At 36.7% G+C, this 26,180-nt stretch overlaps 1 protein-coding gene across 5 annotated transcripts in view; it reads right to left on the bottom strand.

The window, feature by feature from the left end:
- ATRX (ATRX chromatin remodeler) overlaps window positions 1–26,180 on the bottom strand; it is a 284,854-nt gene that overhangs the window by 28,226 nt on the left and 230,448 nt on the right. For all 5 annotated transcript variants that reach the window (XM_079765243.1, XM_079765244.1, XM_079765245.1 and 2 more), the window contains 2 exons: window positions 22,235–22,412; window positions 20,551–20,745 (listed from right to left, as the gene is read on the bottom strand). In XM_079765243.1, coding sequence (XP_079621369.1) covers window positions 20,551–20,745; window positions 22,235–22,412 — 373 coding nt within the window. The remainder of the gene's footprint in view (window positions 1–20,550; window positions 20,746–22,234; window positions 22,413–26,180) is intronic.

The raw sequence follows: 26,180 nt of genomic DNA, 5'->3' as shown, positions 1-26,180 counted from the left end.
AAGGGAGAGATTGACAGCAATACGATCATAGTAGGAGACATTAATACCCCACTATCACCATTGGACAAATCCTCTAAACAAAAACATCAATCTTAAATGACTCACTAGACCAGATGGAATTAATTGACATTTTCAGAACATTTCACCCCAAAGCCACAGACTATACATTCTTCTCAAGTGCACATGGGTAATTTTCAAAGATACACCATATATTGGGTCACAGGCAAAGTCTCTTCAAATTCAAGAAGATAGAAATCACATCAAGCATCTTATCAGATCACAGTGGCATAAAACTGGAAATCAACTACAATAAAAACAATCCAAAAAATATCAAACACCTGGAGACTAAACAGCATGCTATTAAACAATGACTGGGTTACCAGAGAGATGAAAGAAGAAATAAAAACCATCATGGCAACAAACTACAATGAAAACACAATAATCCAAAATCTATGGGACACAGCGAAAGCAGTCCTGAGAGGAAAGTTCATAGCTCTACAAGCCTACTGCAAAAAACAAGAAACAATGGTAATAAATTACCTAACCCTGTAACTCAAAGAGTTAGAGAGAGCAACAAGAAAAGCCCAGTGTAAACAGAAGGAAAGAAATAATAAAGATCAGAGCGGAGATAAACGACATAGAGACCAAAAAAAAAAAAAAAAACAGTACAAAAGATCAACAAAACCAAGAGCTGGTTCTTTGAAAGAATAAACAAGATTGATGAACCTCTAGCCAGGCTCACCAAGAAGCAAAGAGAGAGGACCCAAATAAACAAAATCAGAAATGAAAGAGGAAAAATAACAAGACCCCACAGAAATACAAAAGATTGTTAAAAAATACTATGATGCCCTAACCTGTTTAACACAGTGGATAGAGCATCAGCCTGCAGACTAAAAAGGCCCAGGTTCGATTCTGTTCAAGGGCATGTACCTTGGTTGCGGGCACATCCCCAGTAGGGGGAGTGCAGGAGGGAGCTGATTGATGTTTCTCTCTCATTGATGTGTCTAACTCTCTATCCCTCTCCTTTCCTGTCTGTAAAAAATCAATAAAATATATTTTTTAAAAAAATACTATGAACAACTGTATTCCAACAAACTGGACAACCTGGAGGAAATGCACATATTCCTAGAAAAATACAACCTTCTAAAACTCAATCAGGAAGAAACTAAACATCTCAATAGGCCAATAACTATGGAAGAAATTGAAGCAGTCATCAAAAAGCATCTGGCAAACAAAAGCCCGGGGCCAGATGACTTCACAGGGGATTTTTACCAAACATTCAAAGAAGAACTAACACCTATCCTCCTCAGATTATTCCAAAAAATTCAAGAGGAAGGAATACTTCCAAGCTCCTTCTACAAAGCCAGCATCACCCTAATACCAAAACCAGATAAAGACAACACAATGAAAGAGAATTACAGGCCAATATCCTTCATGAACATAGATACCAAAATCCTCAACAAAATTCTAGCAAATCAGATCCAGCAGCACATCAGAAAGATCATACACCATGACCAAGTAGGATTTATCCCAGGGATGCAAGGATGTTACAATATCCGCAAAACAATAAACGTGATACATCACATAAACAAATTGAGAGATAAAAATCACATAGTCATATCAATTGATACAGAAAAAGCATTTGACAAAATCCAACACCCTTTCTTGATAAAAACTCTCTGCAAAGCGGGAAGAGAAGGATCATACGTCAACATAATAAAAGCCATATATGAAAAACCCACAGCCAACATCATACTCAATGGGGAAAGCAAAAACTAAAACCATTTCCCCTAAGAACAGAAACAAGACAGGGATGCCCACTCTCACTACTCCTGTTCAACATAGTACTGGAAAGTATTATCCATTGCAATTAGACAAGAAGAAGAAATAAAAGGCATCCAAATTGGAAAAGACGAAGTAAAGCTGTCCTTATTTGCAGATGACATGATATTGTACATAAAAAACCCTAAAGACTCCATCAAAAATCTATTACTTAATAAATGAATTCGGAAAGGTAGCAGGATACAAAATTAACGCCAAGAAATCTATGGCATTTCTATACACAAATAGTGAACTTACAGAAAGAAAAACTGAAAAAGCAAGTCCATTTACAATCGCACCAAAAAAATTAAGATACCTAGGAGTAAACTTAACTAAGGAGGTAAAAGACCTATACGCGGAAAACTACAGGACACTGAAAAAAGAGATAGAGGAAGAAGTAAACAGATGGAAGAACATACCATGTTCATGGATAGGTAGAATCAACATTATTAAAATGTCTATACTACCCAAAGCAATCTATAGATTCAATGCACTCCCCATTAAAATACCAACGGCATATTTCACAGACCTGGAAAAAACTCTCCAAAAATTCATCTGGAATAAAAAAAGACCCCGAATAGCAACAGCAATTCTGAGAAAGAACAAAGTCGGTGGGATCTCAATACCAGATATCAAGCTGTATTACAAGGCCACTGTTCTCAAAACAGCCTGGTAGTGGCACAAGAACAGACATATATACCAATGGAATAGAATAGAGAACCCAGATATCGACCCAAACCACTATACTCAATTAATATTTGACAAAGGAGGCATGAACATACAATGGAGTCAAGACAGTCTCTTCAATAAATGGTGTTGGGAAAATTGGACAGATACATGCAAAAAAATGAAACTAGATCACCAACTTACATCGTACACAAAAATAAACTCAAAATGGATAAAGGACTTAAACATAAGATGGGAAACCATAAAAATAATAGAGGAATCCACAGGCAGAGAAATCTCAGATATATGCTGAAGCAATTTCTTCACCAATACCACTCCTAGAACAATGGAAGCTAAAGAGAAAATAAACAAATGGGATTACATCAAAATAAAAAGGTTTTGCACAGCAAAAGAAACCATCAACAAAACAACAAGAAAGCCCACTGTATGGGAGAACATATTTGCAAATGTTATCACTGATAAAGGTTTAAACTCCAACATCTACAGGGAACTTATACAACTTAATAAAAGGAAGATAAATGATCCAATAAAAAAATGGGCAACGGACCTAAATAGAATCTTTTCGAAAGAAGACAGAAGGAAGGCCAAATGCTCAAAGTCACTAATTATCTGAGAGATGCAAATCAAAACGACAATGCGGTACCATCTCACACCTGTCAGAATGGCAACCATCAACAAATCAACAAACGACAAGTGCTGGCGAGGATGCGGAGAAAAAGGAAGCCTCGTGCACTGCTGGTGGGAATGCAGACTGGTGCTGCCACTGTGGAGAACAGTATGGAGTTTCCTCAAAAAAATAAAAATGAAACTCCCATTTGACCCAGTAATCCCACTTCTAGGAAAATGTCCCAAGAAACAAGAAACACAAATCAGAAAGGATATATGCACCCCTATGTTCATCACAGCACAATTCACCATAGCTAAGATTTGGAAACAGCCTAAATGCCCATCAGCAGATGAGTGGATTAGAAAACTATGGTATATCTACACAATGGAATACTACGCTGCTATAAAAAAGGAATTCTTACCATTTGCAGCAGTATGGATGGACCTGGAGAGCATTATGTTAAGTGAAATAAGCCAGGCAATGAAAGAAAAATACCACATGATCTCACTCATTTATGGAATATAAAGAACATGAAAACCTTATGAATAAAAAGATAGATACAGAGGCAGTAAAGCACTGAACAGACTGTCAAATTACAGCAGGAAGGCTGGGGAGTGTTAGGGAGGGGGGAAAGAGATCAACCAAAGGACTTGTGTGCTTGCATATGAGCCTAACCAGTGATCACGGATAACAGGGGGGTTGAGGACAAATATGTGATACCTTAATCAATAAAGTAATTAAAAAATAAATAAATAAATAAAATGTAGTTTAGAAAAAAAAAAGAACATGATAACCTTATCAATAAAAAGATAGATACATAGGCAGTAAAACACTGAACAGACTGTCAAATTACAGCAGGAAGGCTGGGGAGTGTTAGGGAGGGGGAGAAAGAGATCAACCAAAGGACTTGTATGCATGCATATAAGCACAGCCAATGGACACAAGACACTGGGTGGGGGGTGGCATGAGGGCATGCGATGGAGTGCAGGAGGCGGGGGGAAGGTCAATGGGGAAAAAAAGGAGATATATGTACTACTATATGTAATACTTTATACAATAAAAATTTAAAAAAGAGAGAAAAAAAAAAGACTCCACCAAAAAACTACTAGAGTTAATAAAGGAATTTGGCAATGTAATAGGATATAAAATCAACACCCCAAAATTGATATTTTTATACACCAATAATGAATTTTCAAAGAAGTGTAGAGGATCTACTTAAAACATAGTCACCAGGGTTTGTTTGTTTTTAATTTCTTCTTTGATCTCTTTGGTAACCCACTCATTGTTTAATAGTATGCTATTCAGCCTCCAAGTGTTTGAATTTTTGTGATTGTTTTTACTGTAGTTGATTTCTAATTTTATGCCATTGTGATCTGAGAAGATGTTTGATATGATTTCGATCCTCTTGAATTGGGAGAGACTTTGCCTGTGTCTCAATATGTGGTCTATCTTTGAAAATGAGCCACGTGCAGTTGAGAAGAATGTATATTCTGTAGTTTTGGGGTAGAATGTTCTGAAGATGTCGATTAAGTCCATCTGATCTAGTGAGTCACTTAGGATTAAAGTTTCTTTGCTAATTTTTTGTCTAGAGCAGTGATGGGCAACCTTTTGAGCTTGGTGTGTCAAACTTCACCAAAAAGCTGAGCATAACTCGGGTAGTGTGTCCCTTTGAGGAAAAAAACATTATTTCGTGATAGTTATAGTTTAAGTAACATAAATGTATAATTGTTATATATAATTGTATTTAATAAACCTCAGCGGCCTCGTCATCAGAAATGGCTACACATGTCAGTGCTGGCACGCGTGTCATAGGTTCGCCATCAATGGTCTAGAGGATTTATCCAGTGATGTTAATGGGGTATTAAAGTTTCCTACTATGATTGTGTTGCTATTAATCTCTTCCCTGATATCTTCCAGAAGTTTTTTTATGTATTTGGGTGCTCCTGCATTGGGCACATAAATATTTACCAGAGTTATATCCTCTTGTTTAATTGATCCCTTTAGAATTATGAAGTGGCCTTCCTTGTCTCTTGTTATGGTCTTCACTTTGAGGTCTATTTTGTCAGATATAAGTATTGCTACCCCCCTTTTGTTTTTCATTTCCATTTGCCTGATAGATATTTTTCCATCCCTTCACTGTCAGTCTGTGTGAGTCCCTTGTTCCGAGGTGAGTCTCCTGTAGACAGCATATGTATGGGTCATGTTTCCTTATCCATTCACTCACTCGAAGTTTTTTGATTGGAGCATTTAATCCATTTACATTTAATGTTATTATTGATAGGTACTTGTTTGTAGCCATTTCTGTACTTTATGCCTGTGTTCCTTCCTCCCTTTCTATTTCTTCTTTTTACAGCATTCCCTTTAGCATTTCATGCATCGCTGGCTTGGTAGTGATAAACTCCCTTAGCATTTTTTTTATCTGAGAAGCTCCTGATTTCCCCTTCAATTTTGATTGATAGTTTTGCTGGATAAAGTATTCTTAGCTTCAGACCTTTGCTTTGCATCACTTTGTATACTTCATTCCATTCCCTTCTAGCTTGATGTGTTTCTGTTGAGAAATCATTTGATAATCTGATGGGGGATCCTTTGTAAGTAACACTCTGTCTCTCTCTTGCAGCCCTTAAGATTCTCTCTTTGTCATTAACATTTGCCATTGTAATTATGACGTGTCTTGGTCTGGGTCTTTTGGGATTGATCTTGCTTGGGACTCTCTGTACTTGTGTAACTTTTATCTTTCCCATATCTGGGAAGTTTTCTGTCATTATTTCTTCAAATAGATTCTCTAAACCTTGCTGCTCTTCTTGTCCTTCTGGCACCCCTATTATACATATGTTACTTCGTTTTGTGTTGTCCCAAAGCTCCCTTAGGCTCTCCTCCTGCTTTTTAATTTTTTTCTCCACTTGCTGTTCAGATTGGGCTTCTCTGCCTTATCTTCTCACTAATTCGGTCCTCTGCTTCTTCTAGTCTACTATTGAAACCTTCCATGACGTTTTTGATTGTAGCTATATCACTTTTGATTTATTTCTGATTTTTGCATAGGTTGTTGATTTTCTCATCCATCTGGTTTATGAAATGTACGACCATTACTCTGAATTCTTTTCCTGTCATGTTGCATGCCTCAGTTTTTTCCGGCTAATGAAAAGAAAATTGGATTCCACCGAGTCTCCTATCTACCTACTCCAGGGCTTCTGTGATGATCAAATGAGATGAGGCATGGGAAAATGCTTTACAGGCATTTGGCTACAGTGTAAAGTGTTTCCACCTGGCTATAAAGCAAGTCATGTTCCTGGGCTGAAGAAACTGCAAGGAGGCTAGTTGCTAGTCACTAGGGAGAGGAAGCTGGGCATTGCTACATGATGTCATTACCTGGATGGAGGGAAGGACACTTAGTATATTAGCCTTTTATATATATAGATAATACTATAAGTCCTAGGCACAGCAATGAAACAAGAAGAAGAAATAAAAGGCATCCAAATTGGAACGGAAAAAATAAAACTGTCATTATTTGGAGATGACATGATACTATATACAGAGAATACTAAAGATTCCACCAAAAAAGCTAATAAAACTAATTAATGAATTCAGTAAAGCATTAGGATACAAAAGTAAATATCCAGAAATCAGTTGCATTTTTATAAACCAATAACAAACTATCAGAAAGGGAAACTAAGAAAACAATCCCATTTATAATTACATCAAAATATAAAATACCTAGGAATAAATTTAACCAAGGATGTTAAAAGACCCGTACTTGGAAAATTATAAGACAATGACAAAAGAAATTGAAGAAGATACAAATAAGTGGAAGCATATACTGTGTTCATGGATTGGTAGAATTATCACCATTAAAATATGCATACTACCCAAAGCAATCTATAGGTTCAACGCCACTACTATCAAGACATCAATGGCATATTTCACAGAATAAGAACAAATATTCCACAAATTTATATGGAACCACAAAAGACCCCAAATAGCCATAGCAGTCTTGAGAAAAAAGAACAGGAGGAATCATGCTACCTGATATCAAGGCCATAGTAATCAAAACAGCATGGTAGTGGCATAGAAACAGACATATAGATCAATGGAACAGAACAGAGAGCCCCAAAGATAAATCCTCATCTTTATAGTAAATTAATATTTGACAAAGGAGGCAAAATCACACAATGGGATAAATATAGTCTATTCAATAAATGGCGTTGGAAAAATTGGACAAATATGTGTCCAAAAACGAATCTAGATCATCTTCTTATGCCATGCACAAGAATGAACTCAAAATGGATTACAGATTCAAATGTTTAATCCATTGAAAACATAGGCAGTAAAACCTTGGACCGTTTTCATAGCAATACTTTTTCTGATATAATGCCTCAGGCAAGGGAAACAAATAAAAAATAAACAAATGGGACTATATCCACGTAAAAAGGTTTGATACAGCAAAAGAAATCATCAATAAAATGAAAACAAAACTCACTAAACAGGAGAACATATTTTCCAATGATACATCAAATACGGGATTAATATCAAAAATTTAGAAAGAATTTATAAAACTCAACACCAAAAACAACAATCCAATTTAAAAATTGGCAATAGACAGTTCTCCAATCCTATCTAATAAAGAGGGAATATGCTAATTGACCTCCACACCATTGCAAAGATGGCGGTGCCCACAGCCAATAAGGAGGGAATATGCTAACTGATTGCCACAACCTCAAAGATGGCGGGCACCCATAGCCACAAGATGGCAGTGCCCAGTCCCCTCAGCCCCCCTGGGGCAGCAGGCACTGTAAGGCCTGGCCGCTCCGCATGCCTGCTTCTGGAGTCTCCCAGTCCCCTCAGTCCCCCAGCTGCCCAGGGCCGGCCCGAGGCGCAGGCAAGCCTCGGATGGCGGCTGCCCAGCCGCCCACGGCCTCCTGAGGCTCAGGTAACCAGGGCCGGCCAAGGCTTGCACTGCTGGCAGTGGCAGCAGCAGAGGTGTGATGGGGCATCGCCTTCCCCTGATTGCCAGGTCGCCTCCCGCCCGTGAGGGCTCCTGGACTATGAGAGGGAGCAGACCGGGCTGAGGGACCCCCCCCCCCTCCAGTGCATGAATTTTCATGCACCGGGCCTCTAGTAGATATATGAAATGATAGTCAACATTACTAATCATCAGAGAAAAGCAAATTAAAACCATGAGATATCACTTTCAACCTGTCAGAATGACTATTATCAATAAATCAACAACAACAACAAAAAACAGTGCTGGTGAGGATGTGGAAAAAAAGGAACCCTCATGCACTGTGGGTGGGAATGAAGATTGGTGTATCCACTATGGAAAACAGTATGCAGTTTCCTCCAAAAATTAAAAATGAAATTGCCTTTTGACCCAGTATTACCAATTTTGGGAATATATACTAAAAATCCTGAAACATCAATCAAAAAGAATATATACACCCCTGTGTTCATTGCAGCATTGCTTACAATAGCCAAGATCTGGAAACAGCCCAAGTGCCCATCAGTAGATGAGTGGATAAAAAGGTGTGGTACATTTACACAATGAAATATTACTCAGCTGTAAAAAAGGAAATCTTTTTACAACAGCATGGGTGAACCTGGAGAGCTTTATGCTATGTGAAAATAGACAGTCAGACAAAAGCCAAGTACCATAAGATTTCACTCATATGTGGACTCTAATGAACAAAATAAACTAACAAACAAAATCGAAAGAGACTCATAGATAGAGATCAGACTGACAGCTCTCAGAGGGGATGGAGGTTGCAGAGCTGGGTGAAAAAGTTAAAGGGATTAAGCGAAAAAAACAAATTAAAAAAAAAAACAATAGAAAAACAAATAAATCATTGACACAGATAACACTATGGTGATTACCAGAGGGAAAGGGGGTGGTGAGAGGTATAAAAGGGTATAGGGGGATATATGGTGATGGAAGAACATTTGACTTGGTGTGGTGAACACACAATATACAGATGATGTATTATAGAATTGTATATCTGAAACCTATATAATTAACCAATACATTCATTAAAAAAGTAAAAAAAGAGATATTTCCTGAAGTCTACCCCAAATCTTCCCTAATGAAAATCTGCATTCCACCCCCAATTCTGCCAAGTAGGAGGTCTCTTATATGTTGGATGTTTCCATTTTCAGTGATCTGTAGAAGTTTGCCAGGGTTAGGGAGTCTGATATTTTGGGGTACCACTGGCACCATGGTCTAGTCCAGTGATGGCGAACCTATGACACACGTGTCAGCACTGACACACGTAGCCATTTCTGATGACACGCAGCTGCTGAGGCGGCTGCATGCCGAGGATGAAACATTTGCGAAATAATGTTTTTTCCTCAAAGTGACACACTACCCGAGTTATGCTCAGTTTTTTGGCGAAGTTTGACACACCAAGCTCAAAAGGTTGCCCATCACTGGTCTAGTCATATATTGTCAACAAATATTGGTCAACAACTATTTCCCTAAAATATTTGTTGACTTTGGCTCCTTAAGTTTTTCTTTGTATTATAAGGTGATACAATCAAATAAGATACAGAGCAGCACTTTAATTTTCATTTTATTTTTTAGAGAAAGGGAGGGAGGAGGAGGGAGGTAGGGAGGTAGGGAGGGAGGGAGGAGGAGGGAGGAAGGGAGGGAGGGAAACATTGATTTGATGTTCCTTTTACTTATGCATTCATTGGTTGATTCTTGTATGTGCACTGACCCAGGAGCATACCTGTAATCTTAGAGTAAGGACCACACTCTAATCAACTGAGCTATGTGGCCAGGGCTGGAGCAGCACTTTAATAAAATTATGGTTAGTCCATTAACAAGTCTTTATTTTGCAGTTTGTGGAGGGACATTAGAAGCACCCCTTCATTTAAAAAAATTACTACAGAGGTATCAACTGGCTATAAGGTAGACAATTCTTCTAAAATCATATTATTATTTAATGGAAAAATCCTTGAATATTAGAAAGGGCAAAGTTTCATAAACAAATGTATAGTGACATCATTTGAAGTGATTATCAATATATGTTATTTGAACATTATATTCCTTCTTGATTATAATTTATTTCTAGAGGATTTCAAGCTTCAAGCACCTGTCTCTTATGCAACCTAGCTGAAATTACTGCCTCTGGTCAGCCCCTAAATGACTTTTAATCTTCTACTAATATGTGAAGCTAAGCTTAATCTTCTCCTAAGGATCAGGACCTCATATGACTCCTGTGACATTTAAGTCTATACTGATTTCAGGGAAATGAACTGAGTAGAAGAGCAATCTATAATAATAAAAGCATAATATGCAAATCGCCCGAACAGCCAAACAGTGGAACGACTGTACAAACGACCTTTTGGATGACCTTCCAGATGAAGCCAGGACTGCAAGGGCCGAGGCAGCCGGGGCTGCGAAGGCCTACTCTTGCACAAATTTCATGCATTGGGCCTCTAGTATTAATAATAATTATGGAAACAAAATAGCATGTGCTAGGCAGTGTACTTTACATGGATTATCTCCTTTGTGAGGTAGGTCCTACTATCTTCTTATCTTATTGAGGGAAATGAAGCTTGGAAAGCTTATGTGTCTTGCTAAAATTACACCCTAAAGATGGTTGTTGGTAGGTTACTTGGGAAAGGGACAGGACTTAAACCATTTGCTCTTTTTACTTGGCATCAACCACCCCAGCAAACACTGACTAGGAAATATTTTATAACTTATAAATAAATGGTAGAATAAAATAATTTCTCTAGAGTTTATTATGATTTCTGGTAATCTGTTCTTATTCAGATGATTATTTTTATGTCAGGGACTACAAATATATAAACTTGTTTTAAGATGCAGAGAAGTAGGAGGCAATGACATTAAACCTCAGATATACTTGCATGGCTCCTTAGAGGTACATTTCAACAAAAATTGGGGTCATATGCCACCGTGTGGTTAATATGCTATAGGTTACTTGTCCTACAATTAAATGGGTCCTTTTGAACCTTTACTGTCAAAAGTAAATGTATGCAAATTCCTGAAATAGGTTGATTAGCTATTTTACACTTCACATCAAATTATTTTAATGAAGTAAATTTCTCTGTTAAGTTTGAATAAGGTAAAGCCTTATATTACCATCTGCTGGCTTATAAAACTGTACAATAATATCTCTGTTCACTAAACTATGCTTTGAGGTTTTAAAATTGAATAAAGGACTAAAGACAAAGGGAGAAAATTGTACACAACATCAGGGTGGAGGAAGAAAAACCTAAAACTTCACTTTGGGTACTTTAAATCTTCATTTGTTCTCCCTGTAATTACCAATACACAGCCCACATTTAAAAAGACACACGTAGTATAGTGCCAGAAAAAGGAAGAGCAAAAAAATTTCTATGCCAGTTTTACTGACTTTCATTTTCTTAATAAAGGGTACAGAGCTTAGGCTATATTCCCACTTAAGCATATTATGAAACATGACCTTGACCAAAATGTTCTTCTCTGATATCTGTCTAATTCCTAAGTTTATTAACAGAAAAGGTACCTGCCCTAACATAATTTATGTAAACATTACCAGATGTTAGATATTATCTTGATATTTTAATAACAGTTAAGAATTACTCAACAAACCTATATCACTAGAAATTTGTGTTAAAACTATTCATAAGTTTACTAGTAAATCATGGTGTCGTTTCAAAACAGCAGAGGAATATTATTACCCTGAACAACTAAAGATGTGCACAGACTATTGATAGACATGATTTGGTAGATCCTAAAATCAGTATATTAAAAAATAGGGTCACAAAAGCAGCAGTACCAACAATAGCAAAAAAACAAAGCGAGGATTTAACAAAATATAATTCATGGGATGGAATGGTGAATAGAGCTAACATAGCTGATTCAGTATATACAACTGAGGACCCAAATTAAAGCTCTAGTTCCCTACCTTTCACACACCTGCTGTGACAGACAAATCACTTCATTTCAATTTTATTGCTTGCAAAAGTAAGTCTAATTCTAACACCACTTTCAATGATTATTAAGAAACAATAAAAAGTCATTAAATATCACTGTAAAGGTGACTAGAATTTTGAAACAGGCCATTTAAATGTGCTAACATTGTATAATTCACTATGGATGAAAGAAAAGGAGCAAAGAATAGCATTCTTGCCTTTAAATAGCTGCAAAAGTAAAAGACAAGTTAATAAAGTGAGCCTGAGATATTAAATATAACTGAAAAGTGGAGAAGTAGAAGAAAGTAAACAAGAACAGAAATACAGGAAGAGGAGTTATATAATAATGACTTAAAGAGGAAGTGATAAGGCAGAAAGATATAACTGCATATCAAGTAAGTTGCAAATAAACACCTTTAGAACTATCATAGGAAAACGGGGGGAAAACTCAAAAAGGCATGCAATTTAACCATTTTTTTTAAGATAAATAGCAATTTGAGGGGGAAATGAAAATGTATCATTTTTAGCAGTCTTTCATCTTAAAAATTATATATAAAAAGGTGTTTGCAATTGTACCATAATAATAGGACCCAACTTTGAAATGTCTTTAAGAGCAGGCTGAAATACCAAGAAATTCCTCACTAAGAACATCAAAAACACCTATTTGTACCCATTTTCAGAGAGGACCAATTTTCAAATTCTTGTTAAAGGAAATACAAATCAAATAGTAGTGGACAGAGTTATATAATATTCTAAATATAAACCTAGGAAACAAAGTCAATATTTTTTATTTAAAATAATTTTAATGTTGACATTATTGCAGGAGTCCTCCCTACCTTCCCCCTTTTAGAGTACCTACATTGGGCCTGGTATTTCTCTTATCCCACTGCTACCACCTTACTTCAACACTGCATTACCCCTCTCCTCTGGATAATTTTAATAGCATACAAACAAGTATCTTAACATCCATTTTATTTACTCCAATCTATTCTGCACACTAACACGGAAAGTGACTTTTCTAAAATGAAAATTTGATGTTGGTCCTGTGCTTAAAAATCATTAAATAGATCCCAAACATATAACACAATGTACAAACTCTTTAACTTCTATAGTCAGTCTTTGTTCTCATCTCTTCTCACACCCACCATTACTCTACCACTACTTCTTTACACTCTATTATTTATGTTTAACTACTTGAGACTCCTAAAATTCACCATGCTATTTTATGCATTTTTTTTTCTTTGCTTCTGTTCTTGAAGGACCTTCACCTTTTATCCTCATGGCAATGCAAACAGCTACCCACTTCTATTTTCAACATCAGTCAGTTCCCTATCCCAAACTTTTCCAAGAAAGAACCAAATATTCCTTCCTTGGTGCCTGTACTGATATCTATTATAGAAACCATAATTTTTATTTTTATATTTATTTGCTTAGAGTACACTCATTAGACTATACGCTCCTTAGGACCAGGAACCTAGTCTTAATTATCAATGTATACTTATAATATTGGCACATCACAGATACCTGAAAAGTTTTTAATCAATGAATGAAAAACTAAGCTTCATTAATTAAATTATTTACTGCCTACAGATTAAAAGCTAAAACCTATTATCAGTTATTGAGTTATATCAATTATTTTCTTGAAATTTGATTTACTCCATAATCATTACCCTATCATATGTCCTCATCTTGCATTTTACTGCCCAGCTAATTTTTCAAAAGCCTACATTCACATACAACAGCACCATTCATAAACTTATAATGAATACTATTTTAAATTCAAATGCCTTCATTTACTTTCCATGGCTCTCCATAAGCTGGCCCCACCTTACCCATCCAATTTCAACTCTTCATCTGGCCAATTTATTCATCATACCTTGTTTCTGGTATATAAATAACTTACCTTTCCTTTTGCCCAAGCTGTTTTACACCTCATTCTTTCCTAATATATACTAACCATCATTTTATAGGCCAATAGTCTGATTTTTTCCATTAAAACTGTACCTGAATGCTCCATCCTCTGTTTTTTAACCATATATAGTAGTCCACCCTTATCCACTGGAGAAATGTTTCAAGACTCCCAGTGGATAGTACCAAATCCAATATATACTGTTTTTCCTATACATGCATTCCTTTGATAAAGTTTAATTTATAACCTAAGCATAGTAAGAGAGTAACAATGATAACTAATAATAAAATAGAACAATTACAAGTATGTGAATGTGGTTGGTCTCTCAAAATATTGTATTGTACTTACCCTTCTTCTTGTAATAATGTGAGAGGATATAGTGCCTACCTGATGAAATAAAATGAGGTGAATGACTTAGGCATTGTGATGTAGTGTTAGGCTACTAATGACCTTCTGGCGATATATCAGAAGGAGAATCATCTGCTTTGGGTTATCCTGGATCATCAGCCTTGATAAAATGTTGATGTTTGGGGGAAATTTAATATTTTCAGACCATGATTGACCGCGGGTAACTGAAATTGCGGAAAGCAAAACCATGAATAAGGGGAGGAGTGGGGGGTACTATACTAGGACAAAAACATTCAGTACCTTAATTCTTTGATTTTTGTTGTTAATCCTTACTCAAGGATATTTTTTCCATTGATTTTTAGAGAGAATGGAAGGGAAGGAGGGGGGGGGGGAGACAGACAGACAGACAGACAGACAGACAGACATTGATGTGAAAGAGACACATTGGTTGCCTCCTGCACAGGCCCCAACCAGGCCGGGGATCAAACTCCGAACCAATCAATGATTCTCTCTCATTATTGATGTTTCTATCTCCCTCTCCTTTCCTCTCTAAAATCAATAAAAACATATTTTTTTAAAAAGCAGTAACAGCCTCTCTTTAAATTAAATCTTACCTTGCAACCCAATATATAAAAGAGATAAAAGGAGCGAATAAAACTGATGGAAAGTGCTACCTATCTGGTCTTTCTGTACTCACTGAGCCATATGGTAGCTCCAGACCACCTCTGCAGATCTCCTGGGGGCACCTTGGAATACAATTTGAAAACTACTGGGTTAAATTCTAGCTCTAACATGTATTGGCCATATACCCTTGGGTAATCACAAACTATCTAACTTTCAGTTTCTTCAGATACTAAATATGTATAAGAAAGACCTTTGTAAACTTTATAGCTTTCTATAAGTTTGAGGAATTTACAAGCCATGAGCTAAACTGGTTATATTATACAATCTTAACAGTTATATCACACAATGGTATTTTCTGTGAAATTATTCTATCTTTTAAAATCCAGCTTTATTTAAAACAAAATGCATTCTACATGCCACTCAATTCTAGGAATCCCAGGTCCTCTGCCTTATTTCTTGTACTTGGAATTAACTTTCTAATCTCCATTTAGGGGTAATAAAATATGATAAAGAGTGCATGCTTTCAAGTTAGGCAGATTTGGTTTGAAAGCCAGCTTCACCACTAATTAAGTTTATAAACTTAGTTAAGTTACATAACCTCTCCAAGCCTTAATTTCCTCACCTTAAAAATGAAAATAGCACTATCAGTTTTGCAGTTGCTATTGGATTAAGGAAGGTAATTTGGACAAAAGAGTAAGAAACCCAGTAAGAAATCCATAAGTTAACTATTATTTTCCTTTTGGAAAAACCTTTGGGAGAGTTGAAACACTTTGTGCTAATGTAGCATTTAATAATCCTTTTCCTTTTTATTCTTGAGCAAAGGTAACAGCACCAAAATCAAAATACAGTAAAGTCTATAAATGAAAAAGCATGACATATTTTATGACTCAGAATGCCAAGTTATAACACTGACCATTTATTTCCAGACATCCTATAATGATTAAATAGCATTTCTTTCCCTGCTGATTTTTAAAATCTTCTTTAAAGCATAGACAACATATCACTTCTCAGCCTTTTGGCTAAAATCAAGTGTAAAGCATACACAATGTCTTGTTCTTATTAGTATACCCTCACAGTACACCTCTAAAGTCAGCAAATAATCAATAAATGTTTATCGAATTAAACAGATTTCATACAATCAGAAATTTACCATTTAACAAATAAGTTCAAGTCAATCACGTCTTTTCAAATTGGAATGTTTTCTTCCTATCAGAAATATTATTGACTACAGGCTATTTTTCATAAAAGTTGAAGTTTAAAGTTAAGTAAAACTTTAGGAGATATGCTAGTTCAGTGGTCAACAAACTCATTAGTCAACAGAGCCAAATATCAACAGTACAACGATTGAAATTTCTTTTGAGAGCCAAATTTTTTAAACTTAAACTTCTAACGCCACTTCTTCAAAATAGACTCGCCCAGGCTGTGGTATTTTGTGGAAGAGCCACATTCAAGGGGCCAAAGAGCCGCATGTGGCTAGCACGCCGCAGTTTGCCAACCACGGTGCTAGTTGAATATATGATCTTTCTCAAATTGAAAACAGATTTCACTATCCTTAAAATTATAAACATAAACATATGTGCAATTAAGTAATTGATAGGAAAGGTGTTAGAGATACAAGAGTTAAACAAAACAAGGCAAATAAACACTATGCAGTTGTTTTTAAAAGGTAGAGGTAGCCCTAACCAGTTTGGCTCAGTGGATAGAGCATCAGTCTGCAGACTGAAGGGCCCCAGGTTTGATTCCAATCAAGGGCATGTATCTTGGTTGCAGGCTCGGTCCCCAGCCCTGGTTGAGGCATGTGCAGGAGGCTTTTAAACCAATGTGCTTTTAAACCAATCGATGTGTCTCTCAGACTGAAGTTTCTCTCTCTCTTTCTCTCCCCCTCCCTTACACTCTCCCTAATCAATGGAAAAATAACCTCAGGTGAGGATTAACAACAACAAAAGGTACAGGTATATGTATTAACTAGAGGCCCAGTGCACGAAATTCGTACACTGGTAGGGTCCCTAGTGGCTGCCAGCTGCTGGCTGGGGCCTCCTTACCTTCCCACAGCCACCTGCCGCCGCCACCACCAGTCGGGGCCTCCCTCCCTTCCCCCGCTGGCCCCGATCCCTGGCTGAATTCCCAGACGAACTCCCGGTCAAGGGGACAATTTGCACACTACGCTTTTATTATATAGAATATGGAAAGTTGTTAAAGAAACATCTGGGTGAAAAGAACAAGTTGCATAAGAGTATTATGGTATGGTTCCATTTGTGCTTGTGTGCTTTTAAAGTTATGAACAAAATTATTTGCCTACAGAAAAATTTCTAAAGACTATTGAAGAATCCTACTCACATTCTATAATAATACTAGAGACCCGGTGCACGGGTGGGGTCCCTTGGCCTGGCCTGCGGGGATCAGCCGAAACCAGCAGTCCTATATCCCCCAAGGAATGTAGTAGTGCACAAAGTGGTAGGCAGCCAGGGAGGAGCCCAAGCCCGGGCCAGGCGCTGTGCCACTCCCGCTCATCCCAGCCCCACTGCACCTGCCGCCGCCATCACTCAATAGGCTCGCTGCCACTCCACTGCGGTCACCTGCGCCTGTCCTAGGTTGATACTGGTGCACGCATGACTGAGAAGTGGCCACAGGCTCATGCTCAGTCAGTCCCAATGCCTATCCCAATCCTAATCCAGTCCCAGTTCGGATGGGGGAGGGGCATGCAGGGAGGTGGGGAAGGGGGAGGGAATGTCCGCGGGAGAGGCAGCTGCGCTTGCCAGCCATGAGCGCGGCGTCTGGTGCCCATTGGTCAGCTGAGCAGCGCTCCCAATGTGGGAGCACACTGACCATCAGGGGGCAGCTCCTACGTTGAGTGTCTGCCTCCTGGTGGTCAGTGCATGTCATAGCTACTGATCGAAGTCACTTAGGCTTTTATATCCTATATAATAAAGAGCTAATATGCTAATTAGACCAGATGGCAGAATGACCTTCTGGAACGACCATGGGTGGGGCCACGGAGCTGTGAGGGCTGGAGCAACTGGGGGGTGGGGGGGGGGCTGTGAGGGCCGAGGCAGCTAGGGACAGGCTGTGAGGGCCGAGCCCCTTGCACGAATTCCATGCATCGGTCCTCTTAATTAAGAAAGAAAGCCAAGCCCCTAGCTGGTTTGGCTCAGTGAATAATGCGTCGGCCTGTGGACTGAAGGGTCCCGGGTTCAATTCCGGTCAAAGGCACATGCCCAGGGTGTGGGCTCGATCCCCAGTAGGGGGCATGCAGTAGGTAGCCGACCCATGATTCTCTCTCATCATGGATGTTTCTCTCTCTCTCTCTCTCTCTCTCTCTCTCTCTCTCTCTCTCTTCCCCTCTCCCTTCCTCTCTTAAATCAATAAAAATATTAAAAAAAGAAAGAAAGCCAAATCATTATCAATATTTCATGGTATGAAAACTAAAATGGTTCTTTTTTTAAAAGTATTTTAAATGTAATATAAAAATTTGTAGATTAAAATCCTCATGTGAATTTGATAGATGCTGTAACAAAAACTCTTTCCTAAATGCTCTAACAGTGAACTTTAAATGGAAAAAAAGTTCAATGATTAGAAAAACAAAAATATTTGCTTACATAGACAAAGGATTTTTAAAATTTCTAAACACTTAATGTTCATGTTACTTTAATTGACATATACATTAACAATTAATTGGAGAGCCCAGGCCAGCGTTGCTCAATGGTTACAATACCAGCCTGCACACCCAAGGTTCACAGGTTCAATTCCAGGACAAGGGCATGTACCTGGGCTACAGGTTAAATCCCCAGCCCCAATTGGGGTGCATGCGAGAGGCAACCAATGGCTGTGTCTCTCCCACATCGATGTGTTGTTTCTCTCTCTCTCTCTCTCTCTCTCTCTCTCTCTCTCTCTCTCTCTCTTCCCTTCTCCCCTCCCTTCCACTCTCTGAAAATCAATGGAAAAAATATTCTTGGGTGAGGATTTTAAAAAAATAATTGGAGAAAATACAATATACAGATGAAGAATTGTATACATGAAACCTGTATAATTTTATTAACCTATAAATTCAATTAAAATATTTTTTAAAAAATTGCCCAGCTGGTGTGGTTCATTGGTTGAGCATCAACCTATGAACCAGGTAGTTGTGGTTCCATTACTGGTTGCCAGCTCAACCCCCAGTAGGGGGGCGAGCAGGAGGCAGCGGATCAATGATTCTGTCTCATCGTTGATGTTTCTATCTCTCTTTCCTTCTCCCTTACTCTCTGAAATCAATAAAAAATATATATTTTTAAAAGTAACAGCAGTTACTTAAAAATTAATTGGAAAAATAAATGATTCATATTAGCATTAGTAATTATTCCTATTAACTTTTTCTTTCATTAAATGTGTCCAACCATATGAGCAACTAAAATACTTTTGAATTTTTTCACAAATGACTAAAGTGACTTTGGTAGAGTGTTACCGTAATATGGTAGCTGCTTTCCCAATTCTCTTAACAGGCATATGGAACCTTAAGTGCTTGAACTTGAAACCAAAACAACAGGAATAGTATCCCCCAACAATTATGCCCACAATGGCTTTTTAGATAACTAGAATAGGTTTAAATATATAAACTCCTTATTTAGATCAGAGAACATATGGTTTTCTCTTATGTTCAAAGGGTCAAAATGTTATCTACTGTCATATTACATTTCTATGTTAATATTAAAAAATGTTTTCTTATCTAAGGACAATGGACCAAATGACATGTAGATTACTAGTCCTGGCTCAGCCCCTTATTAGCTGAAAACTATTGACAAATCACTGAATGTCTCTGACCCTAAGTTTCCCTACTTATAAAATGAGAGGGTTTGACTAGATTACATTTAAGGTCCTTTTCCAAGTCTTACTTACTTTATGACAATGAAAACTATCAAGTAAGAGACACTTTTATTTGCTGATTCTTAATTGCTGTACGACAGCAAAGAATGTTAAGGATGAGATAGTTAATTTTCTTATACATTTTAAAATTATGTACGCCCTCTACTGGAGATTATTAAAAGAGAACCATACAAGGAGTGGGCAAAAGTAGTTTTACAGTTGTGAGTACACAAAGCACAGAGTTTATTCTTGTATTATTATTTATTTATTTGTATTTTTCCATACGAACAACTATAAACCTTCTTTGCCCACTCCTGAATTTCTTTTAAGGTTTCTACCCAGAAACCTTTTCCTGCAGGGCTGAACTTTTTATTTGGCATAAAATATATATTTCAGATTACACTATCTTTTTGTACTGTCATGTGGAGAACTAACCACACACCCTTTCATTTAAACACAATTTTATGGCCCAACCAGCATGGCTCAGTGGTTGGGTGTCAACTTATAACCCAGGAGGTCATGGTTCAATTTCCATTCAAGGCACATGCCCGGGTTATGGGCTTGATCCCCAGTGTGGGCCGTGTAGGAGGCAGACAATTGATTCTTTCTCATCATTGATGTTTCTATCTCTCTCTCCCTCTCCATTCCTCTATGAAGTCAATAAAAATATATATTTGAAAAATAAACACAATATTATGCTCTTTGAAAAATTCTGAAATATAGCCGTAGTCAGATTTATAGTAGTAAAATTTCCTTAGTCCATGTTGGAATTTTTTTGAGCTACTAATTTAAAGATGCTTACCTTTGGCAGCATGGGAGTATCCCTTTTCTTCTTTTTTTCTGAATTAGGGTCATCTAGTAAGTCTGGCTCAAAGGTATAAAGTTCAGTAAGCTCATTCATGGTAAAATGACGTTCAACCTGCTGCTGATCAACAACTCTAAAGGACAATGACTGCTTAGTTACTTGCCGATCATAAATCTTATCTTCCATGGTTCCCTTTGTAAAAAGAAGGAACATTATATAAATAAGTAAACTATGTAAACACAAAACTTAATCAAGTGGAAATATAGTTATTGGTTAATATGAAATGGCAAAACGTCATAGCAATATCTGCCATAAAGCAAATTTTATTAGCAGTGCTACTTAATTCATGAGAGATTTCATTTGTTCAATATAGTTTACCTTGACAAAAATCATTCTCTATTATCTTATTAATATGATTCATATGTTGCTTTATATATTTCTGAAGTTGGCAGAAGTAGGAGAGCAGTCAGATACCAAGGTAAACAGAAATAAATGAGTACATAAAATAAGAATTTGGGGGGTATTGAAGTAAGATTGCAAGAGGGCAGCTTAATAACTTTTCAATGGACTATATTAAGCTCTCAGTAATCACTATAAAATGACTTTATATCAAGTCTTACTTTCTATAATTTCAGGACAGAAAATTAATGTAGTTAAAATGTCATATCTATTACATATTTAGCATTCTAAACTAGAACAAAAAGGAGTTCTTAATTTAAATAATAGGAAGGAGTTTACAATGTAATTTACCAATTATACCATGTTCTAAAGAAGATCATCAAATGAGCAAGGACCTACCAATAAAAACCAGTCTCAGGTTGAGAAACCCAGATTTTTAGGAAGGTAGAAAGGGTAGCATCTGCTCCCAAAGCAGATGCACCAGTTAAAAGAGCAACTTGATTCTATAAACCTGTATTACTCTGAACTGCATCCACCTCTTTGATTTTACTATTTTTCTTCAAATTCAGTATCTTTTAATACCTTAGTTTTTATTTAAAGGTAATTACTTTACTATTATATGTTCCTTGCTATTATCATAAGTTAACTTTGTCTTCTTATCCACATTCCTCAAAATAAGAGACTCTGGTGGCCACTAAAAACAATGATCATTTGACCTTTGTTTCTTTAAGCAATTTAGATTTAGTTATTGGGTTTTCTATGTATGCTAAGTAAAAGAACTATAAATGCTTAACTTTCCTGAACTAGCCAGAAAATTCTATGGGGAGAGAGGTGGGGAGCGACTGGATGAAAGAAGGTGAAGGGATTAGCCAAAGAACATATATGCATAGCCCAAGAACACAACAGTGTGGTGAAGCGCCCCCCCTCCCCAGGGGCTGGGGGGAGTAAAGCCCGGGAGGTAGGTAAAGGGGAAAAAAAGGGGGGGGGGGGGGAACAAGGGATATCTGTAATTATGTTAAAATTTTTTATAAGCTAAATATGTTTACCCATGCAAATCCATCTCAGTCTGAGAAAGTTGACATTATAGATGTCAAGATATGGAAGAACAACAAAACAGAAAATCATGATATGCCAAAACTGACTGCTGCTGCTTTATGTATAGGAATTATGTTTTCAACTTTGTTTGCCTCTCTAATACATATATGTTCTGCATTCCAAAAATATTGTTTCACCCAACAATACAATAAGAAAAAAAGAATAAGAATATAAATTATAAACTTACCTGAGCTAAGAACCTATATACATATACAGGTTTAGTTTGTCCAAAGCGATAAACTCTGAATATACTCTGGATATCATATGATGGATTCCAAGAAGCATCAAATATAATCACTCGATTAGCAGCTACCAGATTAATGCCAAGAGATCCTGCTTTGGTGGAAATAATAAATAATCGTCCTCTGAAAATGAAAATATAGAATGAATTCTTTAGTAATGCGTGTTTCACAGATATTTTAATTACACTATGACTTTTTAATCCTAAGGCAGTTTTCTGAACAATCAAGAGTTCAGAGAATTCATTTCTCACTTACTGAATAAAACAAGACATGTCTAAAGAATCAGATTGAAGCTTTATATGCCCAGGAAGAATCTTAATGCTGGAAAATGAAATAGTCTGAATTAGGAATAAATGTAAATATGGAAATCACATATTAATAATGTATTCAAGGTATTTACAGATTTCTGAGTAAATGTAGAAAATTTAAGTATAACTCAACAGTCCATATTATGTTCAGTACTCTTATTAGCATTAAGTACATCTAAATGAAGTAAAGTGCCCCATGAACTGCGTGTAGTAGGGGTACCTGATATGCAATTACAATACAGCATAATGAAGGTATGGAGAGAAATTAGATAGATGCAAGATACTGAGGAAGCTAAAACAGGACCAAGAAGACAGAGAACTTCAAGAAGAATGGGTTCAAGGAAAAAAAAAACAACTGATAGATAACCTGCTGTGTCAGAACACAAGAATTTATATTTCTGTAGAGAGAATTTGGGAATGAGTGATAGGTTCATAGAAACTGAGGAAGTGGATAAAATAAAAATAAAAAAAAGAAACTGAGGAAGTGGTAAAAATAAACTATTCAACAAAACAGGTATACAAAAAAGGAAAAGTAATCACTATATTTCAAATAGCTTCAGTGTGAACATTTACATACTCACAATAAAGGAAACACTCCAAATTAATTAAGGTAAATACTATGAAAAATATATACTAAGAAAATAAATGAGGAAAAATGTGTGTGTGCGTGTGGGTAAATTCCTACATGAGATTGTAGAAAGGACATATGTAAGTAAATACCAGAAGAATTGCCAAAAGTTGATATTGGTTACCTGCAAGGAATAGAAATTATGGGTAGAAAGGGGTTGCTTAAGGAACTATGAGCATTCCTTCAAATTTTTTGGTAAACATCATGCTTGGTAGCTGCATAATATTCTATTGAACGACTATATAATTTGTTTACTGTTGGCACTTTAGAGTGAGAAAACCCCTGGAATATAATAAACGTTCAACCATCTCCATAAAATGCCTTTATACACCAAGTCTTATAAGACCATAAGGTCGAAAACAAAAAATATCTATAATACAGAGGACTAAATTATATTCTGGCTCTTCAATGGTTTAAATTTCCATTAAAAATCTGTGACATTATAGTATGTGATAAAAACAGGATATAGAACCTTACGTATAACAGGAACTCCATTAAAAACAAAACATACAGCCTGACCAGCATGGCTCAGTGGTTGAGCATCGACCTATAAACCAGGCGGTCATGGTTCAATTCCCGGTCAGGACACATGCCCAGGTATCGGCTCAATCTCCAGTAGGGGGCATGTAGGAGGCATCCAATCAATGATTCTCTCTCATCATTGATGTTTCTATCTCTCCCTCTCTGTTCCTCTCTAAAACCAATAAAAATATATTAAAAGATAAAACATACATACAATATTAACAGTGGTTATCCCTGGCCACTAGAATTACAATAATTATTTTCTTTATACTTCTGTAATAATACATAATCATTACAGAAAACAAACTGTGTTTTCTTCAATTAATGGACATATATAAGGTTTAAGGGCAAATGCTGCCCCCAAATTACTCCACTTATTTACATCTATTCCACAACAGCAAAAGGATCAAGCACATAGAAAAGTATAAACTATGTAGGTTAAACACACACACACACACACACCCCACAGGAAACTTTGTAGAAAACTTCAAAGCTCTTTGGTAGGAGGAATTCACTAATGAAGAGTTGCATGGGTTTAAAAAGCATGCTTATCACACCATTATGCAACCCAAATACTAAACTAGACTGGGAATGCAATAGATGAAAAAATATCTGGTCAGTGCACTATAGAAGACCACCAACTACAAGACACCAGACATATAAACAACTGTAATGTAGTCTAATTTACATCAATAGATGTATTTATTTATAAGGTATACATGTGATCAATAACATATTTTATTTTAAAAGCATACAAGTGGGATTACAGTTTATCCCCATTTACAAAAATTAATTCAAAATAGATCAAAGACCTAAATATAAGACCTGAAACAGTAAGTTACATAGAAGAAAGCATAATTACCAAACTTATGGACCTTGGTAATACAGAACATTTTATGAACTTGACCCCAAAGGCAAGGGAAGTAAAGGCAAAAATAAATGAATGGGGCAATATCAAACAAAAAGGCTTCTGCACAGCAACAGAAACGGACAACAGAACAAGGAGGCAGCCAACCAGATGGGAGATGATATTTACAAACAGTAGCTCTGGTAAAGGTTTAATTTCCAAAATACATAAAGAACTCATAAAACTCAATACCAAACAAACAAACAACCCAATCAAAAAGTGGGCAGAGGACCTGAAAATACACCTCTCCCAAGAAGACATACGAACAGCCAACAATATATGAGAAGATGTTCAACCTCAGTGGCAATTAGGAAATTGCAAATCAAAACTACAATGAGATACCACCTCACACCTGCTAGAGTGGCCATTATCAACAAGATAAGCAATAACAAGTGTTAGAGAGGTTGTAGAAAAAAGGAAACTCTCATTCACTGCCGGTGGGAATATAGACTGGTGTAACCACTATGGATAGCAGTCTGGTGATTCCTCAAAAAATTGAGAATAGAGCTACCATATGACTCAACAATTCCTCTCCTGGGTATATGCCCAAAAACCTCATGTATTCACAAAGATATATGCACCCCTATGTTCACTGCAGCATTATTCATGGTGGCCAAGACATAGAAATAACCAGTGTCCTGTGACAGAGGACTGGAAAAAGAAGATGTAGTACATATACACAATGGAATACTATTCAGCCACAAGACAGAAATAGCGCCATGTGCAACAACATGGATGGACCTTGAGAACATTTTGCTAAGTGAAATAAGTCAGTCAGAATAAGAACCATATGATTTCACTCATATGTGGGATTAAAACTGAAACTCGTGAACACAAACAGCAGTGTGGTGGTTGCCAGAGGGAAAGAGGTGGGGGAAGAGGAGGTCCTAATATATGGAGAAGATTTGACTTTGGGTGGTGGGCATATGGTGTAATATACAGATCTTGTAACAGAGAAACCCACACCTGAAACCTGTCTGTTCATGTTGACCAATGTCGTCCCAATAAATGTAATTTTTAAAAAAGTAAAAGTATACAAGTGGGAAGCAAAATTACTTAATTTTGTCTCCAAAAGGAAAAAAAGAAAGAACGAACCAGAGACAAGTGACTGAACTGTTAGTAAGAATTATTTTACAACTATTTAACCTTCAATATTATTCAGGCTGGAATATATAAGTCTACACTGAGATAAATTAACCAGGATATTTTTAGATTTAAACACTAAACATCAGCATTAAAGTATACACGAAAAAAAGTATACACTAAAAACAAAAACAATGAAAATATGAACCATTGTTTGAATAGTGCTGCTTTATAGGTCTATTGGCAAAAACATGTATTTTGTTAGGCATATACTTAAAAGTAGAATTGTTGGGTCATAGGGTATGTGTATGGTTCTGTCAAAGCTGAACAAATAGTTCAAACTGGTTATTCCAATTTACATTCCCACCAGCACTGTATGAGAGTTCCAGTTGTTCCACATTTTTGACAATTAATGGTATTGTTTTTTATTATAACCTTGAGAA

This window comes from Cnephaeus nilssonii, assembly GCF_951640355.1.
Source record: "Cnephaeus nilssonii genome assembly, chromosome: X".
NCBI classification, from domain to species: Eukaryota; Metazoa; Chordata; class Mammalia; order Chiroptera; family Vespertilionidae; genus Cnephaeus; species Cnephaeus nilssonii.
Note: the sequence above shows the minus strand (reverse complement) of the source record. Positions and strands in the feature narration are given on the sequence as shown.